The sequence below is a fragment of the Leptosomus discolor genome, chromosome 6 (genome assembly GCF_034619465.1).
Source record: "Leptosomus discolor isolate bLepDis1 chromosome 6, bLepDis1.hap2, whole genome shotgun sequence".
NCBI lineage: Eukaryota > Metazoa > Chordata > Aves > Leptosomiformes > Leptosomidae > Leptosomus > Leptosomus discolor.
This window is the reverse complement of record NC_141396.1, coordinates 13515944-13537989: the sequence shown is the minus strand read 5'-3', so window position 1 is coordinate 13537989 and position 22046 is coordinate 13515944. Positions and strand designations below refer to the sequence as shown.

Sequence of the window (22046 nt, the reverse complement as noted above, 5' to 3'; positions counted from 1 at the left end):
CTCATTTACTGAATGAGTATTTAAAGATCCATGTATGGCCAAAGGACTTCTGAGGTGGAAAGAGGGGAATGAATCTACATACCTTTGTAGCAAGCAGAGAGAAGAGGTCGTGCTGAGGATAGTGCAATGGACAAGAGCTGGCAAGGATTAGATGCGTCGAGGGGAGAACTGTTTGTGAAGGCTGTTAGCTGAAGAACCTTAGTCTCTATATGCTGCTGCTTTGTAGCAAAAAGGGACTCACTCTCTGCACTCTTCACTGACTAGAGGGGAATCCAAAGGAGACTGTGCTTCTTAGACTAGCTTCAACAGTTTTTTAAAGAGAGGAAACATTTAAGTTTAATGTCTAGAAAAAGCTTTATGGAACTGAGTTCTCAGCCACTCTGAGTAATCTTGCTAAAGAGGCTACCTTGCTTTACAGCTTTAAATCTTCTTTGGACAGGCTATTAGCAATTATCCCATAGGGAACAATTCTGTATTTTTCTGGATGAGCTAATAGGCCTCTTACATCTCTAATTTCTATTGTGCTGTGAAGATGTGAATGATTGTTATTAAAGGCCATGAGAAGCAACTGGTCAGCTCATTGCCAAACTGCTATAATTCATGGGTGTTATACATGGGCTGCAGTTTGCTTAACAGTGCAATCTGTGTATTCTAAATTGTTTCCATAGTGCTTGGCCAATAAAATTACAGGTTTATTATGTTCGTGCAGATCTCTTGTTTAATCAAGAATGCCATGCGTGCTGCGAATGCTAAGCTGTTGCTCTAAAAATACCCCTTGTTCTCTTGATGTAAGAGCGTGTGAATCAAGTTGGTTTTATTTTTCTTTTATGTTTGAATGTAAATCCACTATTCTTGAACGTCAAGGGCTCATGGCACCTGCAAGTACTAGCAATAGCTGTTCAAGAGTATTCTGTGCTATTCTAACTGTAGCATTGCTGATCTGAGGCATCTAAACCATCTGAGGTTTCTAAAACATCCTGAGTCAATTTTCTGTCATCTTGATTGGGGGGGTGGGGGTGGTGGGGGGTGGTGGCGGTGTTGTGTTAATGCAATTGAGTTTAAAACCATTATGTAGCTGCATCTGTAGTTAGAAACAGATATCTGTAGCTAGATATTTGCTTCTACATGTGTCTAAAAACAAAAAAAAACCTGCAGTGTTTTGAGAAGTAGAAGTTAAAGACTTTAAACGGAGTTCTGAGTGTATTTTAAAAGTCAGCCTCTGAATTCAGGAAAGTAGGAACTGAGATTGTGTTTGTTTTGGTTTGTTGTTTTATTTTAAGTCATCACTGGCCTCCAAGAGCTAGGGCTTTAAGAAAAACGAAATGGAACAATCAACGAGAGATGACTGAGCTCTTTGATGCAGTGGGGGCCTCTGTGGTGCTCTGACAACTTGGTTCAAGTCTGAACCCCTGACACCTGTTTGTTGTAGCATCAATTTTCTAATGAGAGCTGCTCTGACTGCAGTAGTCTTGTGGGGGGTCTGTGGAGCTGTTGGAATCAGCCTTGAGCTGGTGTAGTTACTGGAGAGACCTGTATCAATTGTCTCTTGAAAGGCTGGGGTGGAGATGACCTTCATTCTGCTGTGTGGTATATGTGAGTTTACAGCAGGTTAAACTGTTCCAAGATCTAGGTTTGCTGCAGATTATCTCTGGAGCACTTGCTGTCAGTCCTGCTGTAAAAGGGCCCAGGGAAACATTTCTGTTTTGAGAGGTGCTTTATAAGAAGTAGTTTGTAGATGATCACCTTTGTGAAAGGACAGTCATAAAACAGCAAAGCCAAAATGGGCCTTTGGATTTGTTCTTTATTCTGTCACAACTACTTAAAAGACTTGCTGCTTGCTTTTTCCTATGTGTGCATCTTGCCAGGTAAGACAAAGTACCTGTACAGAGTTGATGCCCTGACACCATCAGCTTAAATCAGTTCTCTGGTCCACACCATGCTTCAGCCTTTAGTAGCATTCGGAGCTCTAATCCTTTGCCAGCTCAACATTTACTTATGGAAAGCATGTTGCTGTTTGTCTTTGAACTTTATTCTCCCTTTGGAGGGGGTACTTCTCATGATGAACTTCTGTACAGTCACAAAGGCAGAACAGGAAACTTCTGGATCTAGTCTTTGTTATAGTTCTCTGTTTTGGAGGCTGTTATGATTATTAGAATTATTCTTAATGATGGTTTTGCAGCCATCATATATAATCACAGAATGGTTTGGGTTGGAAGGGACCTTAAAGGCCATCTAATCCAACCCCCCCTGCCATGGTCAGGGACACCTTCCACCAGACCAGGTTGCTCCAAGCCCCATCGAGCCTGGCCTTGAACACTGCCAGGGAGGGGGCAGCCACAGCTTCTCTGGGCAACCTGTGCCAGTGTCTCACCACCCTCACAGTAAAGAATTTCTTCCCAATATATGATCTAAATCTATTGTCTTTCAGTCTGAAACTGTTACCCCTCATTCTATCACTACACCTCCGATAAAGAGTCCCTCCCCACCTTTCCTGTAGGCCCCCTTGAAGTACTGGGATGCTACTATAAGATCTTCCTGGAGCCTTCTCTTCTCCAGGCTGAACAACCCCAACTCTCTCAGCCTGTCCTCATAGGGGAGGTGCTCCAGCCCCCTGATCATCTTTGTGGCCCTCTGCTGGACCCAATTGAGCAGGTCCATGTCTCATGTCTTATGCTGGGGGCCCCAGAGCTGAATGCAGTACTGCAGGTGGGAGTATCTTGAAACTTGGAGTTGGGTGGGTTTGTTCACTGAAGGATCACAGCGCAGAGAGAACTCACACTGGAACTTGAGGAGATGATCTCGCTTTACCTGAAGAGGAATTGGCAAATTTAACCCCTAGTGCCCTATCTAAGATTTTATGCTCATATGTCATGTGAGAATGGGATTTAATTTCACTTTCAGATAAGCCTTGTCACCTCTACCTGTCTTTACTGCCATCCAGAGACAACTAGAGATTTTTGCTCCTTTCTAGTCTAGGCTCTAATAAAACAGGACAAGATGGTGTGCCTGGCCTATCTGCAGCCCATGTTTTTGTTTCAGAGCTGGTGCCAATTTTATGTTTTATTGCATACTCATAGCAGATTCTAGAGTGACTGTATGGCAAGGAGTGACAAGGGAGCAGGGAGTGTCTGAAGTACTGCTCCTGTGACTTCATGGCATTCATGAAGACAGGACCTTGCAGTGTGACTGGTGAGGGAGAGAGATTATTCCAATAGAAATCCAGGGCTCTTGAGATAGTGAAGGGGAGAAGGAAGCTATCGCAGACCTTGCATAATGGCCATTACAGATCTTGTTCAGTCATTTGAATTCTTCCTTTGTCTCACTGCACAGCCATTCCTTGTTATGTTCCTCAATGGGCAGAAGGATTTTTTGAAGTTCTGAGAAACTTCTAGTGCTCAACTGAGAGGAATAGTCAGTGGGACTATTTGTGTTCTTTAGAGCCCTTCTGCGGTGATTGGCAGCTTTTGATATCTCAGTGCAATGTGCAAGACAACCCAACAGCCCATGTGTGTGAGATTTCCTGAAGGTCATCTGGAGACCCTGATGAGGGACCATGGGGCTCTGTCTCCTCTCCTTTTTTTACCTCTGAGTTTTGGGTCCCAGATGTTCTTGTGATGGTTAAGAGAGCCAATGCAGGTGATGGCAGAGCAAAACACTGGGCCTTCTGTTTAAATCTGCCCTTTGTCATGCAACAGTGAAAGGGATCTATTTCCTGGGTTATAGCATCCCAAATCCTCGTCTTAAAAGCAGTCCCAGTTTAAATGTCAGTCAGCAGTCCCAGTTTCATAACAGTGGCTCTTATGATGAAGGATATAGACAGTGGCTTGAAATGAAGACTGTGCTTCAATTTCTCTGTTGGTTAGAGGGCAAGAATTTTTCAAGTTTAAACAAAGAATTTTTCAGGTCCCTAGGTAAGAGAAGGAGAGTGATCTCACAAGGTCGAATCTTCTGAAAGTTTTCTACTGCAGTAAGGGTTGCGGTATGGAGCAAGTAGGTATTTTCATCTGACCAACTTCCCCTGGGCCCCAACCAACCGTAAAAGGGTTGCAAAAGTCAATAGCGCTTTGGATTTCTGCAGTGATTTGCCTCTTTTCTTTTATACAATCCATGTACGTAATCTAGAATCTGTACTTCTGAGTTTCCCATTTTTACAGCTTTGAAATTCTCAGCCATAATGTTGCATTAAAGGAAATGTGAATTCAAGTTCCTCTATTTTTCTCAGCTTCATTTTTTTTTTTTTTTTTAAGTAACAGAACACTTAAGTCTGTAAGAAAAATTGCTCTTGACAGCTTTAACTGCGCTGTTCCACACCTGCCTGTGTAGACATTAGAGCAAGGTATTTCTGAAGTGGGAAAATGTGTTTTCTTTCTTATAGAGCTCAAAAACAGATGAATGGATGTTTTCCTTAATTTGTGTCCCGTCCCCCCCCCCAAAATATTGGGCCAGTACCAAAAGTTGTAATTTTCTTGTGATTCCTGAAATATCCCTTCATGCTCCCCTCCTGCCCTGAAGTTGGTGCCAGTCCTTCAGAGGACAATTTTTTGGGGGTAAAGGGTTGGTGTGTTTTTTGTGGGTTGATTTTTTTTCCTTCCTACAGGGTCAGATTTTGAGGAAATATATTTTACCTGTCTTTAGGAAATACTCAGATTGGGGGAAAAATGTTCACTCTGTATCATCTGTATCATTCTTCCAAAGCCTTATGTCCTTGGCAGGCACAGAAGTGGTAACTGGCTGCTTTGGAAGATGGGTTGTCTGGCTTGAGTAACAAACCAGAACTCTGAATTGAGGGTTCAGGTCCCTCTTCTGCCTTTACTCTCCCTCTCAGGCCCTCAGTATATCCCAGGGGGCTAAGTCCATGGAGCGTAGGGCTAAGAATTCCTTTGTCCTTAGCTGTTGTAGCCTCTTGCTGCCTGGAAGGAATCCTTAGCCCTAAGTTAGGTTCCCATGGTAGGGCACCACAGGGGCCTGCTCTTTCTGTTGATGTGGAGGGAGGCATCCTGTCAGTTCCTTGAATGTACAGTTTTGAAGTCTTTGTGTGGCCAACCATGAAGGAGGAGAAACCACTGTGTGTTCCTTCTGTTAGGCAGGCAGTGCAGAACCTGCTCCTGTTTCCTGTTCCACTTACTGGGAGGCTGCTCTGTGTCTGGGAGAGGCTATTTACAGGATATTGTGATACAGATCATGTTCAGTCTTGCTGAGGCAGCTGCAGTCTGAAATAGTTAAATGCCACCTGGAGGCGGAGCTGAACCCCATGGCACCTGCCTACTGTGAATGTCCAGCAGCTGGCTTGTATAGTTCTTTGGGTTATCAGGCAGAATCCAGACAGCTCTGGCCCTGTGGTACTTAGGGCTGCTCTCTGGAGAGGATGGGTGCAAGCTTAGATGCCTCGTAAAGAAGGGAGATTCTGAATCTTGAACTTAAGTTTTCTCTATCCTCCATTCTGTTGCACATCATGGAAGCTGTTGCTAGTGTCTTGTGTAGGCCACTTCCTAACCTGTTTCTCTAGACTCCAGGAGTTGTTTTAGTGCCCTTAGATGAATAAGGATGTTACATCTGGCTGGCTCAATGTGGTGGATGTACACAGAGGAATCATTCTCTGCCCAGTTTCTGGAAATACCTAGTGAGCCAGATTTCATGAAAGTCTACTTGTTTAGGTCCTTCAAAGGAGATACCATCAGGGCTCCAGGGGTGTTTGGCGTGAACAAGGAGCTGCCCTGCACAGGAACAAAAAAATGAAATTGCCCAGAGAGAGTGTGTTTTCACAGCAACAGATGAAAATAATTTTGCTTAACTACTTAATGATACAACACAAAGACTAATAATAAAAAAAACTAGGTAGTGATGGCACAAGGAGTTCAGGCACTGTAGTGATGATGAAATGTATGCACATGATGAGTACAGAATAAGAATGAAAATAATAGGTGATTAAAATCAAGAGTAAATATTAATTCAAAGGAATACCAGTAGGTAAAGGAGCTGCTAGGGCAGAGTTTGACATTACCACAGCTGAGCCACTAAGTTTCAAAGTAGATTTGGCATCTGCAGATAGGAACTGCTGCATAAACATAGGTTCAAGGTCAGAAGAGTGCAGTCAATTAGACAGACCACATTTTTATTACCTTAATATATAAGATAATCAGATCATTTCATCTTTGTTGAATGTATAATAATGTAAAAAATATGTTAATTGGCTAGTTAGCACTCAAACTATTGCTTCTGACCTTTTGTCAGTGGAAAGTCCTGACTTCTGCTTGTCTCTTACCTCTAGCACTTTCCAATCCTATGTCTGCTCAGCCTGACTGACCCAAGTTGCCTGTGATAGTTACTCATATAGTCTAAAGTATCACTTGTATTTGTATCTTATTCTTTCTGTTATGATTCTCAGATTTCACTTTCCTTACTGTTTAATTATATTTATAAATATCCTATCTAGGCAGGTTTAAAGAATTATGATTAAGTCATGGGTTTATATTGATGATGTTACTCATTCAAGGTCAGGTAGTGAATGTGGGGGAAAATCCCACAAAAGTATTGAACTTTGGTACCAGCAGCCATCTCCTGCTGTCATGTTGAAGACACGACTCTGTTTTAGGGAGCACAACCAGGCATGTGTTTATGTGGCATGGCACCTAATTCCCTGCTGCTGCTCTCCTGAGCTAGCAGTGAGGCATTTTCACATGAATAAATAGATCTTTGGGTCAAAGATAGGAGGCTGGAAAGGACTTCAACAGGTTATCTAGTCCATCTCCTGTCCCAGGGGAGAGAGGGAATTTCTTGCCCAGGCTCTGTTCAGTGCCAATTATTGGAGTTGCTTATTGGAATCTGAGGAAGATCAGTAATATTTTTATATATATGTGTGTACTTATGTGGGGGAGGGGAGAGAAGCGAGAGAGAAGTGAGAGCTCCTGAGTAGAGCCTGGAGTCTGAAATGTGGAAGAAAAATAAGCAGGGTGAATTTCCTTGAAAAATCAGCTTTATGGGAGCTTTTTTCTCCTTTCCTTTCAGAAATGGCTTAGACACAAAATTTCCCCCATAGTTTAGTTCCCTTTATGGAACCAGTCAGTCTTGCCTTCAGTCCTCAAGGAAAGCCCTCACCTGTCCTGGCAGTTTATAACATCTCAAAGGGCTATGCTGTCTTACCTTCTGTCAACTTTTTTTTTTTTTTCTTAATTGGGAACTGTCCTGTGAAGGTAGTGTACCCACACTTAGAGTTCAAGTCATTCCTCCTTTTCAGGTCTGCGTGTCAGAAGCTTTAAATAGCCCTTCAGCAGGTATGTGACTCCACAGAGTTAAATTGCTGCACGAAATCTGTTGGTTCGTAGATGGTATCAGGAGATAATTGGAACAAGAATGGAGCCAGCAAAGTAACTGGGGCTTTTTTTCATTTTCTTCTTGAGCTTAGGTAGGGATGTGCACACAGCAGCTTTAAAAGGAAGATGGAGAAGGGAGAAGAAGATAAAATTAAATTTCCCAAGGCTTTGGTAGAGGCTTCTTAGCAAAGGGGAAGAATTGGGAGATATGATCCAGCATGGATTGCTGAATCAATAAAAATAAATTATGAGTTCTTTGCTATCACCTCTTATAAAGTATGATATGGGACCCTTAAATCATATCACTACCTACCAGGAGAGATTGTATTTATGTTTAACTGAGTTACACAGAGATAAAGCTCAGGCTTCTGTTATTTTAAGCAATCTAGATGTCTTTTCTGGGAGGAATGTGTGTTTATGTGCAGCAAGGCCATCCTGAAGAGCTGGGAAAAATTCTGTGGAGCACAGCTGTGCCTTGTCAGGGGGATGGGTCGGTATCCTGGGGTGTCTTTTCTGTCTCAGACTTCTCTGCCTAGTGCTATTCAGAAGCTGCTCATAGTATTGGTGTGTCCATCTTCCCCTCCAGTGTGTTTATTCCTAATGGTCTGGGATTCTACTTAAATGTCTCCTGTGTTTTATTGCTGTCCTTAAAAAGGTGACTAATTCACCACACCTTTCGCAGACACCCTCTCCTGATGCTGTGTGTCTAATAATTCTTAGCTTTTAGGAAGTCCCGGTAGCTACGTTCAGGACTGACTGCAGACTGTGGGACAGAATCCAGCTGCTCTTTAAGGGCTGATAACCTTGCTGGAGGCCTTTCTTTTATTTCTTTAGCAAGGAGGTGTTAAGAATGTGGTTGTAATATTTTTGTGTGTGTGCACTAAAGGTAAGCATGTAGGTATGCAGGAGGTATATTTGCTGAAACAGAGGCAGGATTTACCAATTTTTTTTCTATTTCTTTGGAAAAGTTATGTGAGAGATTGTATCCAATTTTTAATATGTAGTGATGGAAAAGCGACGTGGCTGACTTGCATTTGCTATATAGCTAGTGGCTATGAATACCCCTCATTTGGGTGACAATTGGAATCTGTGGTTTGGGAGGACAACAACCTGACTTTTCCCGTGTCATTGCAAAACATTATGGTCAGATTCCTCTTCTGAGTCCTGGAGGCATTAGTTTTTGCTGCTGTGGTGGAGTTACTCAGCTGCATTCACAACCATGGCATGGACTTTATGTGCAAGGCACCCCTGAACGTATTCTGAATTACAGTTACTGAGCTGAAATGTTTAAAACTGAAAGCATGAGAGACCCTCTTGGGTTCAATTCAAAATCCTTTCTAGATTTGTGTGAGCCCAGAAAGGTAAATCCGTGACACCATAACAGGTGTCTCTGTCAGCGTTGATGCCAAAGGAGGGGGGGTTTTGACAGGCTGGGCTTGCCGTTGACTTGCCAAAGCAGAGAACCAACATACAAGAGTCCTGCTCTGATCCTGCTGGTAATCATGGGGGAGGAAAGAATTGGTCTTTTCAGAGCTGGATCTTTCTGCAAAATACTGTAGTGGTTTTGTGTGTTTCTCCCTTGGATTCTGTTTATTCACTGCAAGCCCTGTAAATGGGAATTTCAAACTGCTGCTTCCATCCCAAGGACTCTTTTATGAAGGTAATGTGATCTGTCCCAGCATCTCAGGGGACTCTATGGGAAAACTTCTTGGGCTCTGGCTCCCACTTATTCTGCTGCCTGATTCATGTTGAAAGGGAGGAGGACAGGGGACAGAAAGAGCATATCATGGCAGTTTGGAAACTGAGAAGCAGCACAGGCAAAGGAGGATTAAAGAAGAATTTCTTTCTTTTAGTTGCTGGTTCTTGTTTTGAGGACAAATTTGACAGTCTCAGCTGTTTGGAGATCACAGGTTCACTGGAACATGTTTTGCTTTTATGCGTGATCTTGGGACTTGTCTCTTTCAATTTCAGAGGGTACTTTTGCCTGCACTGCCTGAAGCCACCCACAGATCGTTTTTATCTCTCTAGAGATTAAAAAAAAGAAAGGAGTCTTTTGCTGCTGCTTAACTTGGCATCACTTTACTCATGCAAAAGTGTTGCTCTGATTTCCAGTGGGCAGGATTTGGCCTGTGTTTGTTGTTAGTACCTCTGGTGTTTTCTTCTTGTGTCTTAGGGTGTGCTATGCCTTAACTGCTAGTATCTGGAGATATGTTTTCTTCAGCTACAGGTTTCAGGCAGGGGAAAAGAAGGAAGATTGATATTTAAGGTGTATGTGTTCCCTTTTTTTCCTAATCATTCTGTTATTGTGGGTGAACTTGGATTGGTGCTTTATCTTTCAGGTGATGCTTTTTAGCTTATATTAACTAAAGGTATTGAAGTGGATTATTTCAGCTATGTTAAATTCCTGGATGGAGACTCTTTCAGAGTAAAGAGGTCTTTAATTTGATTTTTCTGATGTATTTGCAAAGTGAATTGAACCAAAATCTTAAAAGTTGATTTGGATTCTTCTTCCTGAGTGTTTCCATGTAGAGAAACACTTAAACTCTCTCTGCCTCTGGTTCCTCATCAGTAAAACAAAGATGACATTGCTTGCCTTGTTTCACAGTGGTGGTGCTTGCAGAATCTGTTAACACCTGTGGAATTTAAATTCCTCAGCTGGGAGCTTTGTAATAATGTAATCAGAAGCTATATGCTTCTTATAACTGGAGATGGCACTCTTGGGTATTGGCAACTGCACTTAGACCTCCAGGGTAAATAAGGATGGTGAAGTCATGTAGTGTGACCGCACACATGTGTGCATATGTTTTTGAGGGTGTATTTGTGGGAAATGATTTTGGTGGGACCAAGGTTATGTAGTGATTGTCTTTGAGAACCACTGTACCTTGATCTAGGAAAATGCTTGTACTGGAATGGACTTAATCTTCTTCAGAGCATGCTGTGTTGAATTTTTGGCTAAATCAGTGTTGAGAACACACCAATGTTTTAGGTATAGCTGAGCAGTGCTTCACAGTGTCAGGTTTTCTGTTTCTCATTCTGCCCATTTTAGGAATAGGGTGGGGACAGTCAAGACCTTGGGAGGGGGCATAGATGGGAAAGCATACCCGAATTGGTCAAAGAGGTATTCTGTCTTGTATGGTATCATTCTCAGCAATAGTAACTGTGGAGTAGTCTTTGCAAAGTAGCCGTTGTTCAGAGACTGTCTTTGCATTGGTCTGCTGTAGGAGGCAGTCAGTGACTGCCTTTGCATCACTTGTTTAGTTTGTTTGTTTGTTTTTTAATCTTTCCTTCACTTATTAAACTATCTCTGGAATTACAAGTTTTTCTCATTTTTGCTTTTCTGATTCTCTTTCCCATTGCCCTCGGGTGGGGAGCAAGCAGTGTCTCCGTGGGTGCTTATTTGCTGGCTGGGGTCAACCCACCACACACTTAAGCAGAAATGTACCTTGAGCATATAAACAGTCATCTTCCAGTCTTCTGAGTGTTTGCGGGGAAAATTAGGCTGATATTGATGGCATTTACCTGAATTAGCTTTGAATGCAGAGATTATATGAAAGACCACATTACTTAGCAAATTTGTCACCATGAATAAATCCATGAGTTTGTTGATCAGTTCATCTTTAATTATTAATATTGTGGTTTAAAAAAATCCCACCACCACCAAACCAAAACGAAACAAACAGCTAGGGATCTCCCTAGAGCAGTGCTGCTGGCTTTTAGGTCCCAGAGCATTTTAAGCCAATTTGCTGTCAGCTGTGAGCAATTTACGAATACTGGTTCCCAGTCTCCTGTGGTTGTTAATGTTTTAAGTTTACTTGTTGGGTGCTGTTGCTGTCATATGGATTGGGGAAAGGTATATGAAAATTGACAAGCTTTCTGTGACTGGTTTGTGGGGGAGAAAGGGTTGCAAACATCGTGGAAATAGGTCTGTAGGCAGGAAATCGAGACCCCCAGCATGCCAGAACAAGTGAGTGGAGAGTAAATCTGTTTGTGATCCCTTTGTGCTGTGTGAGCTGCCCAGTGCTCGTCCCTTTGCTCATTATTAATTACACTTGGTAAATATGTGGACAGGGCTTCTGATGAGTTGTGTTGATCTCTGTGCTGATATAGCAGGATCACTTAGAGAGGAGAGGAATCTCATGAAGTGCATCAGTGTTGGCCTTTCAGATGCCTACCTGAAATGATCACCTGTTCTCTCTGGCTGCTGTGCTCTTCTCTCTCTCCTATCTCTAATATGACTGTCACCTGATACAGGAGCATGACTGCCTTTGATGTGGCACTTCTTGGTTCTGAAGTTCATCGTCAACCTGCTGAAGGAACTGCAATGCCTTTACACTCTTAATTTGTGGGAAACAGTTATATATTCCACTGTGGGGTATATGCAGAGCACTTTACCGGTTTAGAATTGGCAACATCTGGAGGAGGGTTTAATGAACTAAAATAGCTTTCCTTCATAGTAAAATTTTGTGGGCATGAAAGATTTGTTATGCCACAAAATACTCTGAAGAGCTTCTGAGCACTTCTGTGATTTATGGGCTCAGAGATTCATAATAATTTTCCGAACAATAAGGGTTCCTTCAGGGATGTGTTTTCAAGATGGAATGAAACCTGGGCTACCATTTCTGGCTATATTTTTTTCTGCTTTTATGACAGCCCAGTCATGTCAAGACTCAAATCTGCTGGACTGGGGAGTCTTGGAAACTTGCTGGCTGTATTTTAAAGAAGCAGTTCCTCATATTAAATCTGGATTTAGTGGTTCAGTGTACTACATAGTGTGATGGTGGGATTTCTCAGTGCCAGAGACTCTTAATTTGTATTGTAGTATAAGCCATTGAAGATAAATAACGGACAGGGGTTGGCATTTTTGTCATGCAAGCCTGATAGGAGGGTGTTCGGCAGACAGCGTAGTTTCTGCAAAACAAAAAACGTATGGTCTGTGGAGAGGCATGTGTATAAAATAAAGTCCATAAGGAAATTCTATCAGGACTGGACATTACTTGTTTCAAAAAAAATCTTTTTTCTGATTATCCTTTCTGCCTCCACACTTCTGTCTAGAAAACCAAAACAGTTTATTGAATTATTCAGGTCATTTAGTTTTGTTTAAGCTCAGCTTGAAATTGCATTTTCTAGAGGGTTTGTGTTGCCTTAAGGGAGTTGTAATTCAGCCTGGCCTGTTTCCTCACTGTCCTGCAGGCTGGTTTTCCTGTTTTTCATTCTCAACCAGCTGAACTGTGCAGTGTCCCAAGGGACACCTGCCCCTCAGGTGTCCTGGGGAGCGCAGTGTGGCTGTGTGGAGCCTGGCCCACAGGAGACAGGGTGACATTTCACATCTGAGCTGTATTCCCTGGAGTGAGCAGTATGACCCTGGAAAAAAATGCATGAGAAAAATTAGATGACTTGAAATTAATTTTGGGGAGATCGATTTGATGAGCAGAAACAGTTTAATTTGGCACTGTAAGGGTGTTTTCTTTATTTTGGTTAAAGAATGCTGCAGTGTAAGTTTTTACTGTTTCTGAATCTATATCATTTGGAACTTTTTTGGTTTTATTTCTTTTCCCAAGAGCAAAATGTTTTCATCTTAATTTAGGCTGAAGAGTGAGCATTTTCTACGTGGTGGCAATTCTAGATTTTCCTCAGTTCAGGGGATGAAAATGTTTATTTTTGTTTTCAAATAGTACATTAAATGTGAAATCTCCAATTTCCAATTGAATTCAGCTTTTGAAATGAAAACCGTCAAGATTTTAATGCAAAATTACTCTGGCACAGAAAAGCCATGGTTATTTGTTAGTGTTGACAAAGCAATCTAAGCTTCTTCAGCTACAAAGTAGAAATCAGAATCAAATGTCTCAGCTTGGATCAATGAGGGTCTTTGGTTTTTTTCTTCTGTCAGAATTCAGTTTTGGAAAATACTTCCTTATGTTTTGTTCCTTTCTGTTTCAACTAAAGCATTCAAATAACAGACTGTCTTAGAAAATCTGGTACTTGCCCACATCTGCCCCTTCTATCCCTGCTTCTAATTTCTTAGCACCGTTGGGGCAACATGATGTGGAGAGCTCAGAATAGCCTCTTGAAGCACTTTGAAGTTTCCTCTGCAATGCTGTGTCAAAGGCACCCCATGAAAACAACTCATGAACCAGCTGTGCCTTTCAGGCTTTGATTTGTGCCTTAACTGCATGTGACACTTCCTTAGTAGTTACATTTGTTCCACGGTCTCACGAGGCAGCATTGTGGGGGAATGTGCTTTTGCAGGTTTTCTTGGGAAAGTTGTGTGTTCAGCCTCTCCAGTCCCCTCTGGATTTCAAATTCCCAAACCATTGCAAGAGCTGCCTTTATTGAATCTGAAGTGTCTTGTCTCAAAAGCAAGCAGGGATGGGGTGGAGGCCACCTGGGGTTGTGGTTCAAGAATGTTGTCTGGTCTGGGTGTATGTGGTGAGTGATTTTATTGACAGGTTGCTGTAGGTGACTGTACTGTGTATTACCAGTGCCTCAGGCAACTCCTGCTATTTCCTGGGACCCTTTGTGAGATTTAACTTGGAAGGGATGCTCATGCTTTTGCTTTCCATGCATTAACAACAGGCAGAGCTGGATTTTTGTTAGTCATCCTGGGCGAAAATCCAGAAAAGCTGTACTAAACAATGTGCTTTTACTTTGGATTTATACCCAGGAGCTGAGTAGGATTCAATCCACTCCTGTAAAGCCAATGTTATCCTACAGTTTTCAGGGTTTATACTATATAAATGACATATTCAAAAAAAAAAAAAAAAAGGGCATAGGAGATCTGGGGAGAGGCATACAAAGAGCTGGGGGAGTATGGATGCTGCCTTTTGTTGTAATTGCGACTTCGGGTAGAATTACTCTGAAATTTGACCAGGACACGGAGATTTCATTTAATATGTTTAGGGCTGGATCCAGGATAACCTGAACTCAGCAGAAGTCATCCTGCTGTCTTCAATGTGATTAGGCTCTAAAATTGGAAAACTAACTTTGTGAAACCTCACCATAGGTGTGAGCAATAAGAAGGATGTCATTTCTGGCAGGGCAAGGCTTGTGCTGTGGTGCATGGTTTCCTAGAGACGCTGGAGAGGGATCCTGTCTGAGCTGCTGTGGGAATATAGGGAGCATCCTAAAAATGTTGCTTTTACTAGGTTTTAGCTGGGAGCAGGCTGCACTGCTTCCCTCAGCTGGTGTGTGGGGAGGAGGTATACAAACCTTGGTTGCTGCAACTTGCAGCTGGCTCTTCCCACTTTATATGGGAAGGTGTGTGCAGGGTTTAAATTGTGATTAAAAGGGTATTGTCCTTATTTCCCCACTGCACAGCATCGGTTTAGGCTGACATGGGCTCATATATGCTGACTCAAATCTGCCTGGCAGGTTTCTTTTCACACCCTGCTGGAATCAGCTTGACTTTTATCTTCCTCCTAAAGGTCTCTGTGTGGGGAAATAAAGGGACAAAATGCAACTGGGGACAGGAAAAATGAATCCAGTAGAGAGGAATGCTCAGAGCATCTATTCTAAAGCCATTAAGTTGGGCACTGACTGCATAGTCACATAGCAAGGTCCCTTACAATTTGAACAGGTCTCTTCCCAGTACTGTCCTGACAGTGACAGACTGCTACATCCGTTGTGATACTGATGAATCCTTTTACATTTTCCTGCAAAGCTTTAAACTCATCACCCAGCAACCTTTGGTCTGGGAAACGCCAATGAAAGGCGTGGTGGGTCCCACTGCTGTGGGAGGAAGAGAGGGAAAGAGGGGAGGGAGATGTGGCTTTTGTAGTAGAAGAGATCCTTGTTGCCTAGGAAAACATTCATGAACTCAGCCCTTTGGGTCATGTCTCATTTGGACCTATCTTTTAGCCAAACTGTGAAGTACCTGTTAATAAAGCACAGCCCCCCCCCCCCTCCAAAACACCCAAAATTTCACTAGATGCTTTCACAGCCCAAGCAGATGCAAGGGAACCAGCCTGTTCATGAATCCTGCAAGGAGAAAACAATGCTAAGATGTTAAAATTATCTGAAACAAAAAAGGAAGAGACGCCCCAGAGTTCTTCCTGAGACTGGTCCTGTAGAATCAGAGGGAATGAACTGTGTGACATTAGCTATGCTAAAAAAGTAAGGAGCAGATGCTCAAATGCTCTTAACTTGCACTGAGGAACCTCTGTTCTGCACAAGTTCCCATCCTGTCTGTGCCTGGGAGCTTGCACAGAGGCTTACAAGTTATTGGACTGCATGGCTGTCTTTCTGGAAGAGAAGAGCATTGGGCAATAATAGCTGATAACTATGAAGACTACATTTACCTGTGAAATCTGAGGTGTCCCGTGTACTACTTAGCTCCTCTCTGCTCCTACTTCAGTTTTGCAGGGGCATGACTCAGGAGTGTTCATGGCTTACCAGAAAGTTAGTCAGTGGGTCTTGAAGGCTCTAACTCTTCTTGAGCACTAAAGATATAGCTGAAGTTTTGTCTTGCTCAGTGTCTAAGCTGAATGTCATGCTCTTTGTCAACAAAGCTCATTCTGGACAATATGGACTGTTTTGCTGGATGGGCATCGTCATAAACAAACTTGTCAGCTCTTTCTGCGGAGAGTCAGCAATTTTTGTGGTAGCACTTTGAGAAACAGAAAAAGTCAACTGTAATTTCTGATTGGGCTGTTGAGTTAATAATGGCACATCTGATTCTATCCCTGGCCTTGAATAACCATAGCTGTAGAGAGGGCAACTCACAATGTTTGATTAATTCCTGTTAGCATGTTTTATTTCAAATGCAAAACATTTTGAGATTAAAATAAATGTTACTGGTTACATGAAGCATTAAGCTAATGATTTTCTTTTTTATTTTAAGTTACTTGATCTTATAATACTGCAACTTTAATGGATAAATAAGCTCTCCTTTGGGAGTTTTCAGATGCCTTGTGTATTGTTATACAGTCTAAAGGAAAACTTTTTTTCTCTTTCTTTTCCCTTTGTCTTCCTCCCTTCCTTCCCTCTCCCTAGGTGATTCTCATTCTGACAAAGCTCTACGACTTCAACTTGGGGAGTGTTACAGAGAGCTCACTGTGGAGGTAAGTGGATTGTAGAAATCACAGCAACTGGCATGGAGGGATTGCACTGTGTCTCTTGTAAAACTGGAGGCTGAGCAAGGGAGGTATCAGAGTTGATCAGGGGAGGAGGTGGGAGGGAATCTGAGATAACTGGAATTGCTTTTTTGGAAAAGGGTGTATGATTAAGAATGCATTGCTTTAATGAAGTGGGGTCTGCAAACAAGAGGGTTTCTTGATGTAAGGGCACTTTCTGAGCACACAGAGGATCTTGGTTTAATTCGTGCCTTTGAGTGTCCTTAGACAAGTTTCTTAATTCCTCGGAGTCTCTGCTGTGAAGCTGGCAATGAGAACAGTCTCTATAGATGGTACATGCTTGCTAGAACAGTGTCCAAGATGATATATAGCACAGTGCATGATATAGTCTTAGCTGATCTTAGCCATGTTTTTCAGCCCTGTGAGCTGAGATGGTCATCTTGGCAGTGAATCTGTGTTGCCTTGGCCTGTAAGGACAGTAGCCACTAAAGAGACACCACAGTGAGGCGCTGGTGTCTTCTCTGCTATGGGTGAACTCGGATGCTGTCATGTACCTGCCATGCTCCTAGTCTGGCACGGGAGATGGAGTGTCCTGGCCTGGGGAAGCACACTGCTGGACAGAGTGTGTGTGCATTCAAAATAAATAGATAAATAAAATATCCCTCCCTCCCAACAAACATACCCCACTGACCCCTATAATCAGGCCAGTTCCTTGACGTCTGAAATCACCAATCGTTTCTACCTGCTGGGGATTGCTCTTCTTCCAGACATCCTGCCATGTGTGTTTGCCTAAGGACAAAAATAAAGGCAGCCAGGGCTTAGGGGAGACCGAGTGCCTTGTGTCAGATTTACCTGGTGTATTGCAGCTATTGCTCAACCCGCTGAAAGTGCAGTTGGTGGAGCTGTCATTGCATTGTAGCCATTGTTCTGGGTGTGAGCAGCTTCTTGGCAGATGGCCTCTCGTATTTCTTTCTTCCCAGTTAATTTAAAAGTCCCTGTTTGGAGCAGACTTTGGACATGTGCTGCAGGTTTATTTCTGTTAATGTATTTAAGGGTTAATTGTTCAGTAGAGCTCTTGAAAATTCTCAATTTGAACAGTACTTCCAAAGCCTAATTGCGCTGTACCATGGTAATCTGCAAAAGTATAAATAACTGTGCAGCTAATAAGAGAGCACACAGTCATTTCCACTTTCCCTGGTACTTTCCAAGGTATTAAAGCCTTAAAAAACTTTTGCCTCTTTACCTAACAAGTACAAATGGTACTCTGATTGTACTTTAAATGTAATTGCCAAGCAATCTGTTCTGCTTAAATAATGTAACAAGCAGGCAAATTCTGTCCTGGTACTGAACTCACAACATCACCTGAGCTCTGCAGAAAGGCAATAGCAGCATCCCTTTTGGAGTTTTCCCAGAGTGATGGAAATGTAGTTCATTATCAGTACAACTAAAGGCATCCAGTACTTGGTCAGCTGGGGAAATACACTAATTTGTGACTGTGTTTCACTGTGTTCTGGGACACTTCTGCATCTTTTCTGCAGTGAAATAGGGGCCAGTGTGGGGCCTAGAGACTCAGAGATGTTAAGAAGTCAGAACCTCTTGGATGTTCTTCCAAGGTTTGGGAGGAAAGGTCAGGATAAGAGCTAGTAGGTAGAGCTCTGGGGCTCTAAACCTTAGTTTCCAACTTGGAAAATTCAGGATTAAGTCATGTTGTACTTCAGAGGGGAGTGTGGAGACTTAGAGAGCAGCTGTGAGTTTCTTTGGAAAGGACATTGTAGAAATGCAAATGAATATTAAGTGGAAGCAGTAAGCCAGGAGAAATCCTTTTCTCAGGATTTTCTGTTCTATTTGCACATTAAGGCCTCTGAACCTTTGCATTGTTTAAATTGGTACTTTTCAGTATTTTCTTTTAATTTTTGAGATCCTGAAAATTCAAAAGTACGATCTGTTTTTGCAGAGGGAATTTAAGCCTTCTGGCAATAGGTTTGCTGTCCTTAGTTACTTTTTGTAGACTCCTTCAAAGCCAACTTTGAGACCCCAGAGCTTATGGGTCACAAATTGAATGGAACTATCAAGTAATTATCAGAAGAAGGTCTGGACATGTCCAGGATTTTTTTTTCCCCTCTTCCTGTTTCCTGGGAATGACACATCCTTTCTGCTAACCAGGAGTCCTGCCCATCTGAGCATTAGTGCTGTGTGATATCTATTCTGAATGCCTGCCAAACACAGTTGCTTCCACAAGAGAGGAGTGGCTTTTGTGGCAGAGAGCAATGAATCACATGACAGTGCTTCAAAGGATGCTAAGATAGAGCAAAGTGCAATGCAATCTCCAAATATCATCTTGCCTCCACCTGCTTCATGCATCAAAAACTTCTCAGTTCCCTCTGGCTTATAGCATGAGAAGCTTCTTTTAATGGAAAACTGAATTGCCATGTAAGAGAAATTTCTAATCCCTGAATCTAAATACAAAGACAAGTAAATCAATAAGAAAACATCCTGAATGTAATTAAAAAAGGGAGCAAGAGAGGGAGAGAGAAGAATTAAAAGTTATGTTGGAAGCTGCTCCTATATCAGGCTGATAAGAGTTTAGATAGAGGAAATTCTAGTCAGCATTTGAATGCAGGAACACAGACGTTGCTCTAATAAGCAAATCTGTGCTTCTGGGGCCCAAAAAATCATGGAAAAGGCCTCCATTGCTACTGAAACAGCCAGCTTCAAGGAAAAGACACACAGGCTCACACCCGCCCACCTAGCTGCATCCCTCCACCTTGTGAATGCCACATCTCTTCCTGTTCACAAGAGGTACCTGTCAGTTGTGGTTTGGATTTTTGTTTTTCTCACTGAGTTGAGTGAAGGTGATGGTTTTCCTCCTGTGAATGGAAGCTACTTTATTGTGGTTGTATTTGTGATGGTGTGAGGCATCAGAATTTGTGGAGAGATGTCTTTTCATAGGTCAGCAAATATTACTGTACAAATTATTTAAGCTTTTCAGGCATGTAAAGCTTTTCAGGCATGCAAACCCTTTGTCAGTTCTTATTGCCTAGCAAAATATCTAACTGGCTACTTGAGAATCCACTACATCCCGCCTGCTTTAAGTAAAAATTGAATTAAGGATCAAACATATGCTTTCTGTAGAATTATTTCACCACCCCTCTGCCAGCAGTTATTCTCCATCAACAAAAGGAAAACAGTTCTCCCTCTTAATTTGTAGACTTACATGGTTTTGATTTGAAGTGCTGTTGGAGTACCTCGAATTCCCAAACCCTCTGCAGGCCAGGGTCCCTGCATCAAACTTCATTGCCTGTAGTGAACTGTAAGCACACAGGAGTGATCTGTCATGAAATACAAACTCTCTCTGTAAAGCGTAGGGGCCAGGCTGCTTCACAGGAATTGTAGTCCAAGGTGGCATTTGTTAAACAGAGTCCGAGGGTTAGATATGCAAAATATGGTGTCTAAAAGGCACTATTCACAACCAAGAGTTGAAGGGTTGAGTTTGAGGTTTTTTGGCCTGTTTTGCTGTTTAAAATCTCAGACAAATTTTGTTAGGAGGAGGAGAGAAGGGAAAGTCTATTCAATGGCTTATTTCTTCAAATGTGAGTGTTCATAGCACTTCCAGATCTGACCATAGAAATTGTGATTGTGGTAAATGGGTTGGTTTCAGGTGTGTGTTGTGTTCAGATATATTATATGGGGAGTTCTGTAGGTTGTATGGTAGGCAGATAGTCCTTTCATTAGTTAATCTTGTTGCTGTCCAGTTGTTTCCTTCTTGTGTTGTGACTGTCAATAAATAAGAGGAACCTATCAAGCTCCTTTTCTTACTCTGTGGGCCTTTTAGATTTCACAGGTTTTACAAGCAAAGGAAGAGCCTCGTGAATGTTTCCTTGCTTGTTGTGAATCCTGTTTCCTGTTTAAGCTGTACAGTATTGAGATAGGGTTATGTGAACACGAAGTTCTGGATAAGAATTTAAAGTTGCTATTGTAATATTTAAAATGTTTTCAACTGTTTCAGCCAGTTTGGGTTGAGCAGTTATTTCTGTTAAGATAACTGGAATAAAAATTTTTCCACTGTTGCCTTTTTTAGTATCCAGGAACAGTTATATTTATTTGGTTTGCAGTAGCTGAAAAGATAGCCTCCGTCCCAAGGGAACTTTCAATCTCGGATGAAGACAAAGAGACAACAGGGTGATCCAGCAGACAGGAGAAGCACAAGTTAGCAGGACAATATTTATGATCAATGCAATAGCCATGACTGCAACACATCAGCTAATTATGCAGTGGGGAGCAGTTCAGATTTTCTTACAAAGTGCAAGCACTTGCATGTGTCAGCTCTAAGTCCCCGCTACCATTTTATCCACCTTTGATGGGTCCCCTGGAGTTCGCCTCCTCTGGCTGTGGTCCCGGCTAAATTATGTGATGGTGCATAATGCTGGCCCATGCATTAACCCATACTCAAACCCATCACTGACTGTCTCTGCTTAAGAGGTTAAAATGCTGATTAAGGTATTTTTACATATATTCCATCTTGTTTTCTTGTTTATTAACCAAGAAATTATGTTTCCATGGCAGCAGTCAAAAATCCCCAAGCATTTTTTAACTTGGATGGCTGCAGTGCCTGAAGAGGTTAGTCTGTTGTCTTAGCCTCTGTGTTGAGTTAAACCCCAACTTTTAGCTTTTTAATAGCCACAGCTGCAAAACACAGCAGCTGCAACTCCTAGCTTAGAGCTGAGAGGAGTAAAACCTCTCAGCTTGGTTGCAAGCTGCCTTGTGTGTTGCACTGCTCTTTCATTCAGTTCTGTTTGAATTACTAAAGGGCTTTATGCTGTTTTCTCCTATGTCTTTGCCTTTTAAGCCTCCCACAGTCTCCAGAGACCATTGTCATGTTTCAATGTACCTCTAGCATTTGTTGCCTTTGCAAAGTTTCACAGCCTATGCTGATTTCTGTACCCTAGATTTGTGTGTTGCACATGGAGCTGGTTTCAGATAGGGCTGCTCTATAGGTGTGAAATGGTGAATGGGATGTGAAATGCTGTCTCTTCTTTGGGAACTGGGGCTTAGTTGTCTTGCTTCAAATGTAGTAGCTTCTGAGATAGGTGAGTAGGGATCAGAAGGTTCAGTAAACCTGACTCAAATTTCCATGTCATCCTCTGTGAAACAAGCTAAACCTGAAATCAGTCATGGCACAGCCAAAGCTTCCTCAAAAGAGTGTTTCTGGCCTAGTGGCAATGCATTATTTAGATTGTGGTGCTGAAAATGGCAACTTCTGGTTTGTGCCACAATCTCTTGCTCGGTACTGGTCAGGCTCCACATGTTTTGCGATGGAGTATTGTATTTCTTCTGGAATTTGCTGTGTTAAAATGCAGACTCCAGACAGCCACCTTGACTAGCTGACATCTCCCTTTGGTACTGTCAAATTTGGTTGTATTTATTGTTTTTCACTTTTATGCTGACAACTTACATCTTAGACTGTATTCTGGCATAAAATTAATGGAGCTAGTTTTCAAAGTACTAATACTTACCATTATTGCATCATATTTGGCATTTTTTTAACAACATTGCAAAGTGCGGAAATCCTGTGCTGAAGAGAAGGATTTCTTCTGTCTGCAATCAGCCATCAGGGCATGGAGGGAAGGAGCCAGCTGGGTGTGCAAGCACATCCTGTCTTGGATTTGAA

General features: G+C 42.2%; 1 protein-coding gene across 1 annotated transcript in view; it reads left to right on the top strand.

Moving 5' to 3' along the window:
• The window catches only part of SORCS3 (sortilin related VPS10 domain containing receptor 3), a 304754-nt gene that overhangs the window by 82589 nt on the left and 200119 nt on the right, over positions 1-22046 (top strand). The window contains exon 2 of the mRNA XM_086466346.1: positions 16299-16366. Coding sequence (XP_086322472.1) covers positions 16299-16366 — 68 coding nt within the window. The remainder of the gene's footprint in view (positions 1-16298; positions 16367-22046) is intronic.